This window comes from Ischnura elegans, chromosome 11 (assembly GCF_921293095.1).
Source record: "Ischnura elegans chromosome 11, ioIscEleg1.1, whole genome shotgun sequence".
NCBI lineage: Eukaryota > Metazoa > Arthropoda > Insecta > Odonata > Coenagrionidae > Ischnura > Ischnura elegans.
In genome coordinates this window covers 52,722,013-52,742,250 of record NC_060256.1, presented here as the reverse complement: position 1 = coordinate 52,742,250, position 20,238 = coordinate 52,722,013, and the positions used below count along the sequence as shown (strand labels likewise).

At 36.7% G+C, this 20,238-nt stretch overlaps 1 protein-coding gene across 1 annotated transcript in view; it reads left to right on the top strand.

Annotated features, from left to right (window-relative positions):
- Positions 1-17,791, top strand: part of LOC124167728 (DNA damage-binding protein 1) — a 38,766-nt gene extending 20,975 nt beyond the window's left edge. Inside the window, exons 17-24 of the mRNA XM_046545738.1 lie at positions 427-614; positions 947-1,027; positions 3,660-3,830; positions 4,559-4,668; positions 8,823-8,992; positions 11,011-11,237; positions 12,094-12,120; positions 16,786-17,791. Of these exons, the coding sequence (XP_046401694.1) occupies positions 427-614; positions 947-1,027; positions 3,660-3,830; positions 4,559-4,668; positions 8,823-8,992; positions 11,011-11,237; positions 12,094-12,120; positions 16,786-16,869 (1,058 nt within the window). The 3' untranslated portion in view covers positions 16,870-17,791. The remainder of the gene's footprint in view (positions 1-426; positions 615-946; positions 1,028-3,659; positions 3,831-4,558; positions 4,669-8,822; positions 8,993-11,010; positions 11,238-12,093; positions 12,121-16,785) is intronic.
- Positions 17,792-20,238: the final 2,447 nt, after the last annotated feature.

Below are 20,238 nucleotides of genomic sequence, written 5' to 3'. Positions count from 1 at the left end.
TATTTCATTTACTTTAAGCATCATAATCCAGAATGTGAGTAAACTTTGAGGCCTTATTCTGCCTCTACGTTGTGAAGCTGTTGAATTAATTTTTATTGTAACAGTCTTAATTACTGAAGTGTTAGGTGTCAGATGTCTAGTCATTAATTTTATATGAGGTAGTTCTTTATTTTGAAGTCGTGCTATTGTCTTCTGTTGGAAACTATGTAGAGAACTCCTCCTATATTTAGGCTGGGGATAATGTGTATTTCTCCTTAAATTTGACTTTCATTTATCCTATGGCACATGTATTTTTTATGGATTACATATTAAATTTCTGCTCCTTATGTGAAATAGGTTTTAGGGCTGTGGGCGAGATTGTTTTTTCAGGTATACAAAATGTAATACGTCTGAAATGGACTGTTTTATTTTTGCTCTGGTCCCTAGTTCTACATGCTCATCAGTTCATGCAGTGTGAGTATGCTCTCAGTTTGGTGTCATGCCGTTTGGGAGATGGTCCAGATGGTGGAACGTCATATTATGTGGTTGGTACGGCCATGGTCAATCCAGAAGAAAGTGAGCCCAAACAAGGTCGAATACTAATCTTCCAATGGCAGGATAATAAGTTAACTCAAGTAAGTGATCCATCTATCAGTTTTATCTACTTTCCTTGGGTAGGACTCTTCTTGTGGTAGACATAATTGAATTAATGGTTATTTTATCAATGGTTAAGTTCTTAATTTGCTATAGAATGAGTTGTGGTATTTGAATATCTTGTCAATTGATGAATATCCCTTGAATTATGTCTGTTATTTGTTAAGGGTGTGAAGTATTTTTGAATTGTCTTCATTTACTGCTTTTTCCAAGGTCTGTTTACTTTGCATCATTGCATGTATATTGTTTATTTATCCATGGATTTTAACTGAATTATATCAGCTCATGATTGATCATTGCTTTTATATTGCAGGTGGCAGAAAAAGAGATCAAAGGCGCCTGCTATTCTTTGGTTGAATTTAATGGGAAACTTTTAGCCAGCATCAATAACACTGTGAGTATTGACTCTGAGAGTTAGTACAGTGGAACCTCGTTAAAGCGAGTACGGGCTATAGCGACACCCCCGCTATTACGAGAGATAGCCGATGCACCGTCAATTGACCCTATAATAAGCGTGTTAAAAAATTCGTTTTTACGAGACCCTTTCGGTGTTGGCTCTCGCCATAGCGAGGGTTTCACCGCCGGAAGACTTTCATGAAGACTCCTTAACCTCTGTAATTGCTAGCGATCTGTTAGAAATGAAGTTAATGGAGTGCTCAGTCTCAAATTTATGTGGTAAACTGTCGTTCGATAAATATAATGATTGGCGAAACAATGCTTTGCATGATTTTTATTCAGTGCGGCGCTTATAAATTGTTTGAATAGTTAGTCGTTATTTGAGTAAGGAAATTTAGTGATGCAAAAAAACATCGCCTTTCGTCTGAATTTATGCTTACGTTTATCGGATAGATGTTTATCTGTCGCCGCACCACTCCTGTTCCTGTATATCTGTTCGCAACAGGTATATTGGCTATTATTTGCTCCACCTCTGGTAAAGCGACAATTCGCTATAGCGAGTGTTTATTAGTGCACCGTGGGGTGTCGTTATATCGAGGTTTCACTGTATGTCTTATGTGATGCTAAGTTTCTTATTGCCTCATCTGGGCTGGTAATTTCTTCTCTCTACCATTTGAATTCATATTTCTGGGAGTCGAGGTGGTCTACCTTAATGGGTGCATTCTCATTAGTGCTTGGCTATATTTCTTATCTAAGGAAGAAATGAATTTAAAGTAAAATGGATGTGGTGAAACATAATAACATAATGGTTTTGGAGGTATCACATCTACATTGCTGTTTTCTCATCCCTTTTCATAGAGGGAGTGATATTATTGAAAATAATAGCTCTGTAATTATGTGTGGAGTTCACTACATATTATGATAGATTACTAAGATTGGCACTTCCAGACAAGCCCCTGGTTTTGGGGGACCAGGTGGTCTATGTGATTGAGACGTACTAGTCATTTCCTGTTTGTAATACATAATTACAAATTAATTACTGTTTATATTTATTGTGAATGTTCTCATGCTTAGTGTGCCTATTCAACACTTACTTTACTTTTTGTGGAGAGGATTGCAAATTATACAAAATACTTCGGTATTTTTTGAAAATGCCTCTCAGTGGATGCTTTTCTAATGAATATCAAGGTTTAAATGTTGGCTTTAATTGTTTTGATGCACAGCAGTCTTTTATGATGTTAATAATCATAGAATTCTTTTTTAGAAATTTACATGTACTAGCTAATATTTATTTCTCATGATAAAACCACTTGTTATGGCAGTGAATAAGAGGGTGCAATGTATTCTATTAATTTAGTTAGCCACAAAATGTAATGTATCACAACACTCAACATGACATTTGCCATAAATATTCGCTTAATTCTTGAGGCTTGCAAAAAGAGACAGACCTTTTACCTTCACCATGATAATCACAGTAAGTGTCAAAACCTTGGTCAATAATAAGTTGTCAGTGTGGAACTTTCATAGTGAACGTTATTTTTCTCTATCGTTGCATTGTTTATCTGCTACATGGGTATATCTGAAGTTCTTTATATACAGTTATTTTTGCAAAGTGTTCATTTTAATTTTTCAAGCAAACTTCTCAATATGCCTTTATAACTATGTTCCTAAAAAAGCTTGCTTAGCGTGGAAAATGAAATCTCCTCTCACACTTATATTTATCAGGAGAAATGATTTGGAGGATTGATTTTTTTATACAGTGAGTCCTCGTTCTACGTCACCCCGTTTAACGTCATTTCGCGATAACGTCACGAAAATTTTGAGACCGTCATTTGTTTATCGCACCTTCGCTTCGCCATAACGTCAGGGCTTTTAAATTTCGCGCGAGAAAAAAATGCGAAGCAGGTTGTTCGTTTTGTGGGCGGTAGTACAGTCAGTCTAAACGAAGTGTAAAACGGTGTGTTTATTGTTAATTTCGATTACGGTTTTAGCAAAATTTCTGAAAAATGAATTCTTAGGTAGGTGCGCAAGGTTTTACTTGACATAATGGTTTTCAGGAACCTAAAAAGTGATTTCAAGGAATTTTTCCGTGTAGACATCGGAGTTTTTGTCGTCACTTTTTTCGCCGTGTTCACAATAATTTTGGTTCCTGTAACTGCGACGATGTTTCGGCGATGATGATGCCCAGGCGACGCTCGCCCGGGCGACCACCATAGCGAAGCTGAAAAGCAAATGCGGGAGAATACAAAAATGGAGAAGGATTTACGTCAGTGCTGCTATTGTCGTCGATGAAGACAGGAACTCGTATTTATGCCATAGCTTGGCATTCCCATGGTAAAAATGCCCCAGATATGATACGCTAAATTCTTTTCACGTAGGAATTGTGAGGTTTAGGAGCCGATATTCACTTTTTACAGTGTTTCTTATGGGATATTATGTTTCGATTAACGTCATTTCGTTTATCGTCACATTTTTCAGGAACGGTAAGTGACGTTAAACGAGGACTCACTGTATTGTATTTTTATATTGGTATATAATCTCTGATTTTTATGGACGGAGTGCTCTAAGTTGATCCCCTTTTCTTTCAATAAGATTCACGGAAGGGTAAAGTTGCATCACTTCTCTTTTAGGTGAGACTGTTTGAATGGACTGCAGAGAAAGAGTTGAGGCTGGAATGCAGTCATTTCAACAACATCATCGCCCTTTATTTGAAGACGAAAGGAGATTTCATCCTTGTTGGAGATTTGATGAGGTCTATGACTCTTCTACAGTATAAGACAATGGAAGGTAGCTTTGAGGAGGTATGTGATATTTACTACTGGTCCATGTTCATGCAGAATCTGAAACCTAGTTTTGCATGTTGTCATTTGACTCAAGAAGGTGTTTCATATCTTTTTTGACTAATTTACTGTCATAATACTCTACTTTAGTATTGGATAAACTGTTCTTAAAAATATGAATTAATTTAAAAAATCTATTAAGTTTAGACACTAATAATTCAAAAAAATGTAGAAAATGGGCCAAGTTTGATTTTACAATGTGCTCGTTCACCAATTTACTTTTATTGTTGGTGATGGTTTGAAAAATATTGAGATATGTACCACATTTTTCCAAATATATTTCCCCCCATAATTTTGAGGCTTGATATTTTGAAAATTTTTCTTCATTGCAAAGCAAGCCTTAAATCTTTTGGTGCTCAGTGTGTTTAGTGAGCATCACCATAGCATTCAGTTTATATCTGAATCAGTAAATGACCTCTCAGATTAACAAGTCTAGTAGAGTGAATGGTTGAAAATGACAGCATTAGAATCTTGTTTATGAATAGCAATGTTAATACATCGAGTCTTTGGGGACTGAGTTTGTATGGGCATCATGGGCAACTCGCATTCATATGGGAAACTTATTGGAAAAAAAACCTATAAAGCTTACTTTTACTGTCAATTGTTCCGAAACTGTGGTTTAGTGGGGCATGTTATCAGCGGCCTTTACTGTATGCGTTATGCCTGGATAATATTCTCTTTGATTGCAGATGGCAAGGGATTACAATCCCAACTGGATGACAGCTGTTGAGATTTGGGACGATGACACTTTTCTGGGAGCTGAAAACTCGCTGAATTTATTCGTCTGCCAGAAGGACAGGTGAGTTCATTTTTTTTCAATCTCTTAGTGATATTTATTTATTTTACATTTATAAATACAGTAGAATCCTGATTTAAGGTTTTTCAGCGGGGACACAATTTAAAACACTAAATGCGGAAAAACACTAAATGAGGACCTGCCATTTTTTTCAGTTTTGAGGATCTGTAATCATTGGAATGGCTTTTTATGAATAAAAAATATTATTTTAAGTTACTAAAAGTTGCTGCATGCAGCAACAAATTCATTGAGCAAATGTTATTTGCTGAATTAAGGTTGGATAATACTTTTCAGGAATCGGCTAAAAAAAATGGGTAGTAAAAATAAGTAATGAGAAGATGACAATTGTTTCAATGAAATATTTTAAGAAAATTATAATAATCATCAGCTTAAAAGCATTCCCACACGGAATATTATTATGGAAATTAGTGATTCAATTTTACGCATATTTCAGTGGCCTCGAAGAAAATTTAAAATTTTTTCTGTAAAAGTGACACGTAGGTGGCTATAGCATTTCTAATATAATAAAAAAGGTGTAAGTAGGTACATACTCGAAAAAATCTTCATTGTATCAATGAAGATGAGTTCAATAAAGGGACAGCAGAAGATCGCTAATCCCGAATTCTAAACTACCGAATATCCAGGAAAAGGGAGATTTACTGGAATTTTACCAATTTAACGTTTTCTGTTGCCTCGGCGAAACGAGCGATTTATGAGCCTCCTGTGCGCACATTTTGGATTTCGAGGTCATCCAAAAATGGAGAATCTTTTTTCTAGTATGAGTACAAGTCGATGGTGATTCAACTCGATGATAACTCCAGATTCGTTGTCATATCCGCGGCCTCATACAGGACGAATGGAGCCGGGAGGAGTTGTTTAGGTACGCGGCACGCTGATCACCTTGACTCCGACTCACCGTTTCGCGGCAGCTTTTAATAAAATTTGGTTGGACCTTGAATAACGATTAGCTAAACTCTGTTAAGTGAAAAGTTTTAATCTTCAATGGAACTGGATTTCATCTGAAAAATTGTCAGTGCCTCCGGAGTTTTGCAATTTCGTCCGAGTTATGATGTCGCAGTCAACCAAGGGATTCCTGCTGGATTTTCGTATTTTTCCGCGCTCCTCTATTTTACCCTGATTATGCGGTGATTTTTTTCCAGCATGAGCGATTTGTTTAGAGTCATGGACCATGATAGTTCGTCAAAACTCCAATTTTCATTCGCTTTTGACATAAAATAGCACCAGATAAATATCTTTGAATCGGCAGCGATATCAACCAGCTATGTCAATGTCGGTATATGGGCTCCGGGATATCTAAATTACGATGTAAAATAATGCTGTTCCGTTAGGAAAGAATGCTTTCACTCACGATCATGACAGGGGAAACACTTCCTCGGTTCTTTAGCTGTTCCTCCGTGGAAACTGACCTTGGAATGGATTATAAAAAGAATCTTGTAGTGAACTGCGCAAATGATATTGGGCCTCTTTTGAATAGAGAAAAAAGCCGACTGGAAAAATATTGGGTTAACAGTGGACTACCCTTGGAGAGTAGAGTTGAAAGGGGCACAAGCCGTCAATTGAATACATTACGAGGAAACCATCATTGTAGCGGCCCTCGGAGTATAACTCGTGTCATCAGTCGTCACGTATCATCGAAGTTCACGAAGTGAAGGATAAGGTAGTTAGAGGTTATTAAGGGATGAATTTGCTCCATTAGATCAGATCTGATACAAAAAGTGTCTGGTGTTTGGATCAGAAGGGGAGCGAAACATTACGAGAAGACAAATCACCTAGCTTGCGAGTTGAAGGTCCCAGCGCTGCATTCGCGGAAGAAAGCAGTTGAAGAAGCGTTCCCTGGTAGATTCTATCGACTTTTAGTAAACTTTCATGAGACTCTTCTTGTTGATGAGCAGAAATTCGAAGATTTGGATAATCATTTGCATGAGCCGTCATGAAAAAACGTTAAATCGGGCAAAAAAATCTTGTGCAGGAAAAATTTTTACGACCATAAATGTGGAAAAATGCAAAATGCGGAAACACTAAATACGGATAATTTTTACATTGCCCTAATAGGGAATGAATCGGGACCCTAAAAAATAAACGCTAAATGCGGAAAAACGTTAAATGCGAAGACATTAAATCCGGATCCGACTGTATACAGTACTCCATTTCATATAAAAATACTTGGTGTTGCTTCTTTTCTTAAACTCGGAATAGAGCACACTGCCGATTATCCGGGCTAATGATGGGGAGCAGTGGCACAAATAACTGGAAAACACGGATAACCCAAACTTACACTTAAATGTCCTGTAATATTCATAACTTACATAATACAAACAATACATTATTATTTATGCAGATATTCATTGAATTTAGAGTGCCTTCTGAACTCATTGAGAGCTATCTTTGCCAGTCTGTGATCTTTTTGGTGGCGATAACAAGGTTGTTCTCGTATCATTACGGCTTCTTATAAGAAATGATTTCGAAAACCACGCATCCAAGCTGTGTGATAACGGATACAGATAATTGGTATGCACGAATGCTTGAAAATTACAGCGCAACGTCAGAAACAACACTTCCAGGCACCACGCCACGTAGTTGCGTCTCGCACAAGTTTGCCTGGGTTGCAACTGCTGCGGGACGTGTATCTGTAATCACGGAGTGTGATCGTGCACTACGAGGCTTGGACAATAGGAACACACGGAGCTCCTATGAATGCAGCTGTTTTACGAAGGTGATTCCAATGGAAATATTAAGCCCCTTGTATCCATTCAAATGGTGTAACTCGGGTGATTTTGCATCCAATTTTATTTTTTATAAAGATCGCGGAAAAATTGCGCGAGAGTTAAAACCATGCACGGATAATCCGCAACACGGATATACCACAGCCGGATAATCGGAAGTCTGCTGTATTTCCATCAGATGTCTCATGTTCTGTAGTGAAGGAATGACATAGATTTCTAAAAATATATTACATTTTCAGTAATGCCACTTACAATTTATCATTTATGTAAGATATATTATGAAAGATAGATGCTATAATTGGTTGATGATATGCATAAAAATTTCTACCTTGGGCAACCTTTGCAAGAATTTGCTTTTTATGGTGCAATCCTCGCTATAACAACAGACTTCTACTGTAGATAAGGTACAGAAGAGAGAGAGAGGTTTGGAATGAGTAAGTACTGAGTGTTGTGGGAATGGTACAAACTGAGGCAAACATTTAACAACATCATCAAACTGTCTCCTCTTTGTTGTAGGTTATGCTACAGTAGGCCAGCGCTTATTTTTTCAAAACGATCCAATTGAAAAAAATTTGCTGTCTCAAAATGTGCAAAATGGTGAGAAAAAATTGTTATGTAGTTTCAGGTTCATGCTATCGGATATGTCCTATGTCGGATAGCCCTACCTGAGGCGCCTAAAGACACCAATTGGGCCTTCTTGATGCAGTTATTTTGAATGTTGAGTTTTTCGACCCAGATAAAACGTTTTCTTAGGTAAACATGACATGTTAGAGCCCTTTGGGCAAAAATTTCAACCATTTAGTAGTATCTTGTTTCCTTCATGCTGAAAGGCTGCGTCAAAGTTGCCCGCTGTACGCCAGGAGCGTTTCTTGATTCGCGCGACACTCCTTAGTCCTGTAAATCCAGTGGTGGATGCATATGGGGGGTCCAGGGCGCACGTGCCCCTCCCTTACGGGGCTGCCTTCATTGTCAAACATTGCAGAACCACAATTGCAACTTTTTATGTCATAAGATGGCATTGTCTTGATTATGTGTATAATCATTTTAAATAAAAGTTTCTTAAACGTTGCATGTAACTTGATTATTTTTCATTACGATAAAAGTATAGGTAGCTCAAAATATATTTGTGCCCCCCCCCACCCTTGAGTGTTTTCTGTATATGCTACTGTGTGGATCTTCCCTCCTTCCCCTTACATGCTGGCAAAGTGGATCTAGATTGAGAGATAATGGCAAGCCTTCATAATAAATTGGCTTCATAATAATTTTTTCATACCATTTCGCACATTTTTAGATAAGTATTTTTAAATTGGATCATTTTGAATAAATTAGCACTGCCCTAATGCTACTCTCACATATAAATTTGCAACTTACGTTTCTATTTGTGTGTATTGTTTTTCTTTGTACAAAATTTAGTGCTGCTACAACAGATGAGGAAAGACAACAAATGCAAGAAGTTGGGCAGTTTCATCTGGGAGATATGGTGAATGTGTTCCGTCACGGCTCTCTGGTTATGCAAAATGTTGGCGATATGTCGACACCCACCCATGGCTGTGTTTTGTTTGGCACTGTGAGTGGCACCATAGGTGAGCATCATTGATTGGGTTTATTTCCATTTTTTTCCCTTTTTCAAATGTTCAAGGAAAAAGTATTTAGCTAAAAATACATAATTTTAGTAGGAGAAGATAGGATTGGTTTTTTTTCCGTCCTTAGGTTCCCTGTTCCACTGCTTCTTAAGCCTGAAGCCGAAAAAGATCTGTATCAAAATACATAATTAGCACATTTCCACGTAGTCAATTTGAATGCTTTTCTCTTATCAAAATGATGGCTTATGATTCAAAGCGAGTAACATATGTTATTTAATCACTTCAAATGATAGAATTAGAGTTATGAATTAAAGGAAGTGTTATTGGTAGTGAATTTTTATATATAGTGAGTCCTTGTTCTACGTCACCCCGTTTAACGTCATTTCGCGATAACGTCACAAAAATTTTGAGACCGTCATTCGTTTATCGCACCTTCGCTTCGCGATAATGTCGAGTCTTTTAAATTTCGCGCGAAAAAAAGGCGAAGCGGCGGGCGTTGCAGGTTGTTCGTTTTGTGGACGGTAATACAGTCACTCTAAGCAAAGTGTAAAACGGTGTGTTTATTCTTAACTGCGATTACGGTTTAGGCAAAAATTTCTGCAAAATGAATTCTTACGTAGGTGCGCAAGGTTTTACTTGACATAATGGTTTTCAGGAACCTAAAAAGTGATTTCAAGGCATTTTTCCGTGTAGAACTCGGAGTTTTTGTCGTCACTTTTTTTGCCGAGTTCACAATAATTTTGGTTCCTGTAACTGTGACAATGTTTCAGCGATGATGATGCCCAGGCGATGCTCACCCGGGCGACCACCATAGCGAAGCCGAAATGCAAATGCTGGAAGATACAAAAATGGAGAAGGATTTACGTCACTGCTGCTATTGTCGTCGATGAAGACAGGAACTCGTATTTATGCCATAGTTTGGCATTCCCACCGTAAAAAAATGCCCCACATATGATACGCTTACATTTTTTTCGCGTAGGAATTGTGAGGTCTAGGAGCCGATATTCACTTTTTACATTATTTCTTATGGGATATTATGCTTCGATTAACGTCATTTCGTTTATCGTCACATTTTTCAGGAACGGTAAGTGACGTTAAACGAGGACTCACTGTACATAATATTATAACATTATAAAATGCAAAGTTGGAAATAAATTGTTAGCATTTCCATAACAATTCTGGAGTATCTTCCTTTATAGTTTAAGTCTCTTGTAAAGTATTACTTTGAAAAGTTCAATTAATAAATCATGTCTACTAGAGCATTCATGTATCCTATAATTGCTAAACCTAATCCTAATCAGTATCATACCACCATCTTGCCTTAAGTCTTCCATGAATAATATCAAAATTGAACAGTAGGACGGACGAGCTTTTGCTGATATGATGGATTAGGGATATGTCATTCTGAGATGTTTTCTTCATTGTCTTCTCAGTTTTTCCTTTTTAAAAGAATTAGAAGTATGAATTTCCAACCTTTAGGAACTACAGCATAATTTGATTTTTTTTAAACTTTGTGATAAAATGTATCCAGGTACATAGTTGTGAGATAATGTGTCGTTTAATGAAGTTTTCATAATTCCTTAGTCAAAAAGCATCAAAAACTTTTGAAAATTAAAAAAATGAAAAGATAACAGTTGATGAAGAACTAGAACGGGAACCCAAGATCTGATGCCAGAAACCAAACTGTTATTAGAATTTGCAAAAAAAATTCATCCATATTTAATTTCTATTGCAGCTGAATTATGAGTTTTATTTCAATTCATTTTAGTCAGCTAAATATTGCAGTTCATCTCAGAGTTGAATGTTAAAGTTTCAACATTCATTCGATTGATATATTTTGTGTTTTTTGTGTGTAATTTTCTACTTGTTTTTTATGCATTGCATGTTGAAATGTTTAAGTTCCCTAACATTGAATTTTTCATGAAAATTTCATTTGTGACTCATAGTTTTATTTCCTGTTTATAGACAGTGACTTGGCAAGAATGATATGAACTATTAATGAATATAATTCATTTTAGGGCTAGTAACTCAGATTCCTCCTCACTTCTACGAGTTCCTGAGAGACTTGCAGGATAGACTTACCCAAGTGATAAAATCTGTCGGCAAAGTAGAACATTCGCAGTGGAGGTCTTTCACCACGGACATCAAAACGGAACCTTGTGAAGGATTCATCGATGGTGACCTAATAGAAAGTTTCCTTGACCTATCTCAAGATAAAATGCAGGAGGTTGCTCAAGGTCTTCAGGTGAGTGATATTATTTTTTTTTGCTGGGCTATTCCATTCAAATCACATAGTTTGTGTGATTACCTTCTGGGATATTTATAAAAAAATAGTCTTGTTTTAGTCACTGATTGATATACAAATTTGCCACTTCTTACTTTCTGATTAAATATTTCATTAAACTGCAGCTGTATTAAAACATCAAAAATGGCTGGTGAACTAGGAGAGAGGAGTCTATTAACAAATGTCTATCATTTAGAGACAGTAATAAGGCTAGAATGTTGAAAATTTTATACATTTTGAATATATTTTTACTGTTTTCACAACTTAACAAAAAAGGCTTTGAGATGAAAATAGAATTAGCATTGAAAAATGAAATGTGTTGTAAATAAAAGTGGCGCTATCTAAAAAAAACTCCTTTAAAACCTGCCAAAATTGTCTTAACTATAACAGCAACAGTCAACTTCAAGGCCATGCAAACAGAAGGTTCAATATTTGTGTTGATTATATTTTATAATTTTTTTAAAGTTTGAATGGAGCAAGTATTAACCAGGCTAGATGGCATGTAATTTAAGAATACTGGGACTAGCCATGGTGATATCTTTACGGAGTCATCCACAATGCATAAATAGTGCAAAAAATCCAAATAGAAACAATTATTGAAAAAAAGAATTGATATCGGCCATTCAGTTAATCATTCATATTTATCATTCAATGTGTATTTTTTTTTTACAAAAATCCCTGATGGCGATCCATCACTTTTCAGGGGTCTGCATGAATTTTAATTGAATTACTGAGATTTTAGTGGTTCACCAGGTATTGTTATAGATTTGATCTATAATTTCCTTGGGTCATTATTTCTGTATTTTTCTCTTTGCAGATTCCTGCGGCATGTGATGGGAAAAGGGTGAGTGATTTTAGTCAATTTTAGGTTTAAGGTTTTGGTCAATATGAGGTGAATCAGGTACATGCTTGCAATACAAAGTAACCTGGCCTGCAGTTTTCGCTTATTGGATATATTATGTAATATTACATATTGATATCCTGCATTTGATGAATTTGTGAATAAGGCCATTAGTGTTTTTGAGATTAGTCGGTACGGTGGTAGTCCAAAGTGATTGAAGTATTTCATCAGTGTTTATTGTTTCTTGGGACTATATGTAATCATTATCAATATGTAATATTATATCTTGGAATATTATGGTTTATCTATCTCTCTGATCTGAGTCACTCTTAATTAAAATGCAGGATTATCATGAAAGAATAGTGCGGTTTTGAACGTGAGTTAAATATGTAGAAACAGAATTACTTTCAGTTTGTGTTTATTATTTTTTTAATTTTTTGTCTCGAGCAGTTTTTTTGTATGATTAATAAATTTCAATATATACGACCTTAGTCGCTCGACAAGAAAGAAACCAAACATCGTCATTTGCCTGCTCCTAACAAAAGACACCAAGCAGACCTTGGCATTAAGTCCCATCCGACGGTCAGAGTGCTTCACTAGAAGTGCTCTCCTTGAGGCACTTAAGTGAGGATTGGGTAGACTCTGAAAAATCTCTGCCACCACCGGTATTTGAACCTGGAACCAATGGGTACAAAGTCGGCACTTCAGGATTAGGCTTATGTCGATTCTGTGTTTCTCTCTAGTCAAGTTAATGTTGCAGTTATTGGATTTTGTTAATTGTGTAACAAACTGTTTGGGACAACAAAATCAAAAAATAAAAACAAACTGTAAGTAATTTTTTTTTCATTTAAACCATATTCAAAACCACACCATTATTTTGTAATAACTCTGTAATTTGATTGTTGGAAAGATAATTTAGTTTATATGAAAAAAGTCTTCCGCATGCAGCTGTTGTCTCATAATTTTAAAATGAATTACGCCTGAAAGTTGTCTTGAGAAATTTTTATGAGTTATTTTATTGGTTTCATTATCAAGAGCACCTTAACTCAGAAATAAAAGCCAGTCATTGAGGGAAGACATTCCTCACAAGATTCCCTACATTTTTTACTTCTGTACTAAACTGTTTTCCTATCCGATATAGTCATGTAACCATTCTCATATTCTCATAAGTCATATAAAGTCTCTCTCTCTGTAGTCTGCATGGAAGAATGCTAAGATTCTTCTCAGATATCTTTGTGACTGGCCCAGTAGTGCAAGCTTAGAGCTGCGTCACGGGAGGAGGTTGGACATGCAACAATAGGGATGTGGGGTGGGGAGGGGGAGAGAGGGGTGGGCGTTGCCATATTTCCTCAAATGAATTTTTTAGTGAATGAAAACTAAAGACGTCTCAAAAGCCCTCTCTACACCAGTCCCTGAATGACTTATTAGGAGGGTAGGGAACACAGCTAGCTCCTCCGTCAAAGGGATTAACCCCTTCACATCCCTTTCATTTCCATCTTGGATGCATTATTTTGACCATTTTCAAGGGCTCTCGGGGAGCAATCCCCATGACACAATAAGCGAATGAAAGCAAAAGACACCAAGCAATACAGCTAACTTACTCTTGAAGCATACAACACAGAGGTTTGAAAGTGACCAAATTTCCCGGAGGCTGGACTCCACCTATTGAATTCGGTTGGTTTTCAGGAAGTCACATACCCTCTTGATTGTCGTGTGAATTTGTGAATAAGGCTATTAACCTGGATCCGCCCAAAATATTTTTTTTGAGACTAATAATTCATATTCTAGGGGAATGGTAAGGGTCTCATTTTTACTACATTCTGAAAATATTACGTTGATCGGTTGTGTAGTTTCCGAGATACAGGCTGTGACATAAATGTCACATTGGGCGGATCTGTTGTCTTTTGGTGCAAAGTAATATTTCCCCAAAAAAGCAAATATTTTTCGCATTTGAGCTGCACTGTTCATTTAAATGATAAAAAAAACTAGAAAAACATATTATTAATTATGTACACTATTTTCAAGCTTTTGTTTAAATTTAAAGTAAATTGTTTAAAAATTTAACAATAATTTTCAGTATTCCATTGCCCGCGATTCATAAATTTTTCGATGTTAAATGTAATGTTTTAAGATGTACAAATTTTCTGGATTTTTTCAATGTTATTTCACAAATGTGGGGTATATTTAAATTTATAATGTTTATATTATAAACTTGTCAAATACACGTCAAGAAAAATTATTTTAAATTTATGTAAAGTTTTCGGCAGGAGTGTTATGAAATTACAGAACCTTGAATTGACACAATCAATGGATTTGTTGAAGTTACATTTAAATAATATTTTTACATGGCTAATAAGTAAAACAGTTGAAAATGCATTTCTCAATTTTGGAAAATACATAGAATAAATATACATGTTTGAAATATATTCTCACAACACATAAGAGTGTAATACAGTATAAAATTGACTGAAATTTGAATCAATTGTTTCAAATAAACTAAAGATTGATTTAGAGTTCAATGCCAGCGTATACGTACCATTTTGAGTGGTAAGTAGTAAAGCAGTATTTGTTCTTATTACATGCATCGCATGCAGTGCATTTGACGGAAGCTCAATGTTCTCCAGCACGGCGACGCCATCTTTTGTTATAGTAAAACAGAGACTAATTGATCATTAGCATCGTAACATATTTCACTGTCTGCCTCTGTTGAAAATGAAGTAGTACGGCGGCTATACTTGGCTTTTCATCGATTTATGGTCAGTTATGTTTGCACTATTACACGCCTAATTGTGACATGCAAGGACCAGATTTCGCTTGTGAACAGATTGTGAACAGCTTCAGATCGTGAACAGCTACATCCAAAAGCCAAGGAAAAATATTCCACCACCAAAACTGATTGTCTTCCGCCGAATGAATTGCATGCAAAGATGGATACCAAAATACGCAATCATACTCCTGCCAAAAGAGAGTTTTCTCAGTGGGAAAAATCCCCCTGTAACGTTCTTTCAATTTAGTGATCTACGGCGAAGCTCCCACAATTTGTCTATTATGTCGGGCATTGTATTGTCTGCACAGTGAACGTATTTACTTATCACAAGGAACCTATTCATTTGCTTGGCTACGGCAAGCATTGAGTTTTAAACATCCCCAGAATCTTCCCAGGAGCATCACTTGGATGGAACCTTGTTACAACCCCATAACAGTAAAATTCCTATGAATATTTTCATCTCCTCTATACTGATACTAGGAGATGAAAAAACAATAAACGTAGTATAATTATCTGCTTCTGCTGCGAGAAAAAAATGTCATCCGAAAAAAACTATTTCAAAAATTTCTACGCATGATTTTTCCCTCAATTCAGGAAGATCTGTTTCGGGATTAACCTATATCTTACAAAAAGATCTTCCCATCGCCAATTGGCTGCTTCTATTTTTAGTTATTTCTGTTGGAGAAGTGATGTAAGCTTCGTTGACTTCGAATCCTTTGCCTTACGTATAACTGGTACCGAAATTCTTCCGGACTTCTCTTGAAATTCATTAGTATTATCATTATCAAGCTGCAAAACAAGCTCCACTCTTGCCCGAAGTTGTCATCCCGTTAAATTTTCCACAAGTCCACCAGCCTGGTCATCTACAATGTCCTCATCAGTGACAATTGCTGCTTCTGATGGCTCAAGGTATATTGATTATACTTCGTCAAAGTCTTTGTTTTCCGGAAGCTATTTGGCTTCCCACAGTGTAATATCTCTGAGCTATCGATATCCCTAATGTTAAAAATTTTAATTCAAAAGTAATTACCGGAATAAAAGTTATTAAATGCAAATTTATCGATTAATTGATATATAATAAATATTTTGGAGCGAATACGAAGGAAAAAACGTTGAAAATGCAATAAATTCTAACTAGAGCATAAAATTCGAAACTTTGAAGATTTGCATAGGGATCCGCCCAATGTGACATTTATGTCACAGTAACATTTATCAGAGTATATTACAGAAATGGAAAGCAATACCAAACATATTAATGTGTTATTAATAATATTGTATCATTATGTTGATACATACCAAAAATTGTCGCTGTAGCGCATATAGTTAATAAAAAAATTAAATATATACACAAAGCGAACGTCCATTTTTAGTGTCTAGGGAAGGCACCTAAGTACCAGGGGTACTTAAAGGATACGTTTTCACTTTCACTTGACAATTCTTACCTTGAATTGAAGCACTTAGCTTCCTCTTTCTTATAAGGTATAAAACACAACAATATACCGTGCCCGAACAATGCAAGAGCCATTACAGTGGAGCGATACAGGGTGTGACATTTTTGTTACATTGGGCGGATCCAGGTTAATGTTTTTGAGATTAGTTGGTATGGTGGTAGTCCAAAGTGGTTGAAGTATTTCATCTGTTTATTGTTTCTTGGGACTATTTGTAATCATTATCGATATGTAAGCAAGCCTTGCAGGTGGTAAGCTTTATGAGTCCATGTCATTTTTCTTGTGTATATATTGATTACATGATGAAATAATGCTTGGGTACCATGATAAACATTTGCAGGAAATAAAAAGCTTGGGCCTGCCTGCCAGTCGCAAAGATATTTGAAATAAATTCCACTATCTTCGAAAGAAGTGTCAATGATTTATTCCTTTAACATTCTCAATTTGTTTTAGATGGATGGCGGAAGTGAAGTGAAGCAGGAGGCAACTGTGGATGACTTGGTGAAAATTGTGGAAGACTTGACCAGGATACACTGAAAAGATGTTTGTGAGGACTTAATGAGAGTGAATAAGTGTGATGAGCATGTGAAAATATTTGAGAGCTTAAGAGCACATTTACATGCATATGGTTGCACTGAAGACTTCTGGAAGCCCATTGCCCACATAATTGGATGTCATCTGTGGGTTGTTTTGAGGTTGTTATTTTTAAGCATGTGGCTTAAAGGAGTTGGACATATTTTTGCAGGAAACATAAATTGAAAAGAGTTGAGGTATCTCGTCTCGGCATAAAAACATGGAAAAAATGGAATCTCAGCTTCGTTTCATTCCTCCGAGGAAGTAATGTCTTTAAGTTATCAGTATTTCACAAAATCTTGCTGTAACTGCTGTGAGCATTGAAAATATTGATTTCACACTGTACATTTCATGGTGGGGACACCAGTATCTATCTTCTGTGCAAGTAAAAGTAATGTGTTTTGTATAAATGTAGTGGTAATTTTTATTTTTTCTTTACCTTGTACAGTAATGGCAGCAGATGTTCAATTTGATTCATTCAGAAGTGTTCCTGCATAGGCCTGATAAGAGTCTACATTTCAATGGTGTCGATTTTGTGGTCTGGGAATGTCATTAAAATTTTAATTATATAGATTCGATGATTTTCACCTTACTCTTATTATTTCCCAAGTGGTTTGTTAAACTTTGCTTGAGTTAATTTTCTCCATTATTGTGTGAATTTGTGTATGAGCCCATAAATTTTTTTTAAGTTTAGTTGGTATGATGGTAGTCCAAAGTGATTGAAGTATTTCATCGTTGTTTATTGTTTCTTTGGACTATTTACATCATTTTCAGCATGTAAGAAAATCTTGTATGCTTTATGAGCCTGTGTCATTTTTTTCTGGTGTACATAATGATTACCTGATGTAATAATACTTGGGTACCATGATATACTCTTGAAGGATGATTTTCGACTTTTCTGTTCAAGCATTTTCCAATATCCATTGGAAGGACAGCTCCAGTGATGGAGAGAAAACTTAACACTTTCTAACTTCAATCAGACTTTTGAATTAATCATCACTTCACCTTATTTGAAGCTGATTAACATTTTTATTCATTTTTAGCTCAATGATTCATCTTTCATAGTTGAAAATTTTCTTTATCTGGAGGCTGGACTTTCCAGCTAACTTGTTGAAAGTGAACTTCTGAAACTTCCCTCAGAAAAAGCGACCAGCAACAGCCATGAAATTTTGGGCAATAACCGAATTGTAACGCGGAGCAGTGGTGGGTTAAGGGGAGGGAGATGCCTCTCCCACTGCAATTTCTGTATGAAAAGATGGTAGTATTTGTGGTTGTCCTCTAATGAGAGATGTTATTTCATCATCTTAACACATAATATTTAAAATTATTGATGAATATTTAAAAGTCACGTATCTACATATATCAGGCCACAATATGTTATCCCTTAAGAGGTTTTGCATACCACCAAGACACCGTAGAAAGTAATGAACCGATCCTACCCCAAAACAACGACCTTAATGCACCCCTGATGAGGTGACCTTTTGTCTCTTGAAGGAATAATCTCTAGAACCAGAAGTATCGCAGAAATTTGCTCTTGAGCTACATAGAAATTGAGTCGTTTACCAAGATCCAAAACTGAAATTCATTCAAAGATTTCATGGGATAGTTGGGAGACATGAGTGGCAGTGAGAAAAAATCCAGTATCTAAAAGACACCAGTCTCAGCCTATCAAACCTCAGATGCATTATCTCTGAGCAGTGGTTGGTCCAGACAGGAGCTCAGGGGGCTACAGACCCCCCGTGAGGTTTCTTTGTGTACCATTTAGGCAGGAAGAAATGTTATTACCCACCCGAAAACAATGATTATCCACCCCTATTGGTATAGAGGATGAGTTCATGGAAGTGGGACACTGGAGTTGATACATAGGTTTATTGTCATACATTGCCTACGTAATGGATGAGTAGAGCATGTATTAATGATGCTGTACGTTTTTGAGAAATTGACTTTTCTCAAGTGTACCCCCTCCATCCAGTGGTGCAGTGAGGGGGGAGGGGTTTGGCGATTAAACCCCCCTCCCCCCAAAGCTCAGAGAATTTTTTTTTGTAGAAATATTTTAATGTGAAAAATTTTGTGACTAATATAAGGGGGATGGATGACTCACAAACAAAACATCAAATTATTAACACAGCCGTGAAACACACCATTTTGAACCATTTATCTTAAAAATTTTCTGGGGAAGGGCCCCTGCTCCTCCTGCTTACCCTGGCGGGTACTCCATACCCCCCAGACTGGCAAGTATTAGTTGTGCCTTAAACCCCTCCTAGCCTTAATTCCTAACTGTGCCACTGCCTCCATGAATGAACACCCCTTATTATTTTTTGGCAATGTGACACCTTGGGAAGGTGACATCTTTTGCTCAGAACCTGGATCGACCTGACAATGAGTGCAGGGAAGGACTGGTAAGGTCAATGAGCAAAGCGTGGGTTAGGGCAATAGCCTGTTGGAGTAAACCCCAAGGGCTGGATTCCCACCAACTTGCCATTGCCAGTCTGTCCTTGTTGGGAGATTTCCCACCCTTCTAACCCAAACCTGGTGAAGAGATAAATAAAAATGGCTTTCCTCGTGCTCCTATCTCAGTGTATCAAGACCTTAGTCCAGAGCCTGATCAGTTCTTAAGGCCTGTTTACACAGTACATTAACACGCACGGGTTAATGTCTAAATGTACGAGTGCATGAACTAACACGAAAATGCACCGTGTAACCACCCAACTTGTGCCAATGCATGAACGGAAAATAGAACCTGTCCTAATTTGGTTCATGCATTCGTTCATGTTCCGTTCCGCTCCACCAAAATCGTTCGCGCAAACGTACATTAACTTTAGAAGTAGTCTCAGTCCATGAAGACGAACAAATAGAGGAGTGCAGAACTTTACTATGTCCAAGTTACATATATATATAAAGTTTAAGATGGTTTTGCTTATGTTCTAACTGAGCTAATTAAATATGCTTTAGTGCAAACCGAGCGTATCATCATCAGTCAGTAGTAGGATGATTGGTTTGAAGCAACTCTCCGCATGATTTCTCCAGCATTTGACCTCTTAACACTTGCGTATATATATCCTTCGTCGTTAGAACTATATATCTCATCCAAGATATTTCTCTGCCTCTCTACCCTTATGCCTGTCCTTCAGCAAAAATTTTCATCAGACCATCTCGTCTCATATAGTGGCCGATCAGGTTTTCCCGTCTTCTTCCCGAGGTTTCCCTAAATCATTCTCGGACAACCTTCTTATGCTATCTGTCCTTTCGATTTTCACCCTTCTTCTGTGATATCGTGACAGGGGTGCAGCTAGGAATTAAGGCTGGGGGGGTTTATGTGCAACTAATACCGGG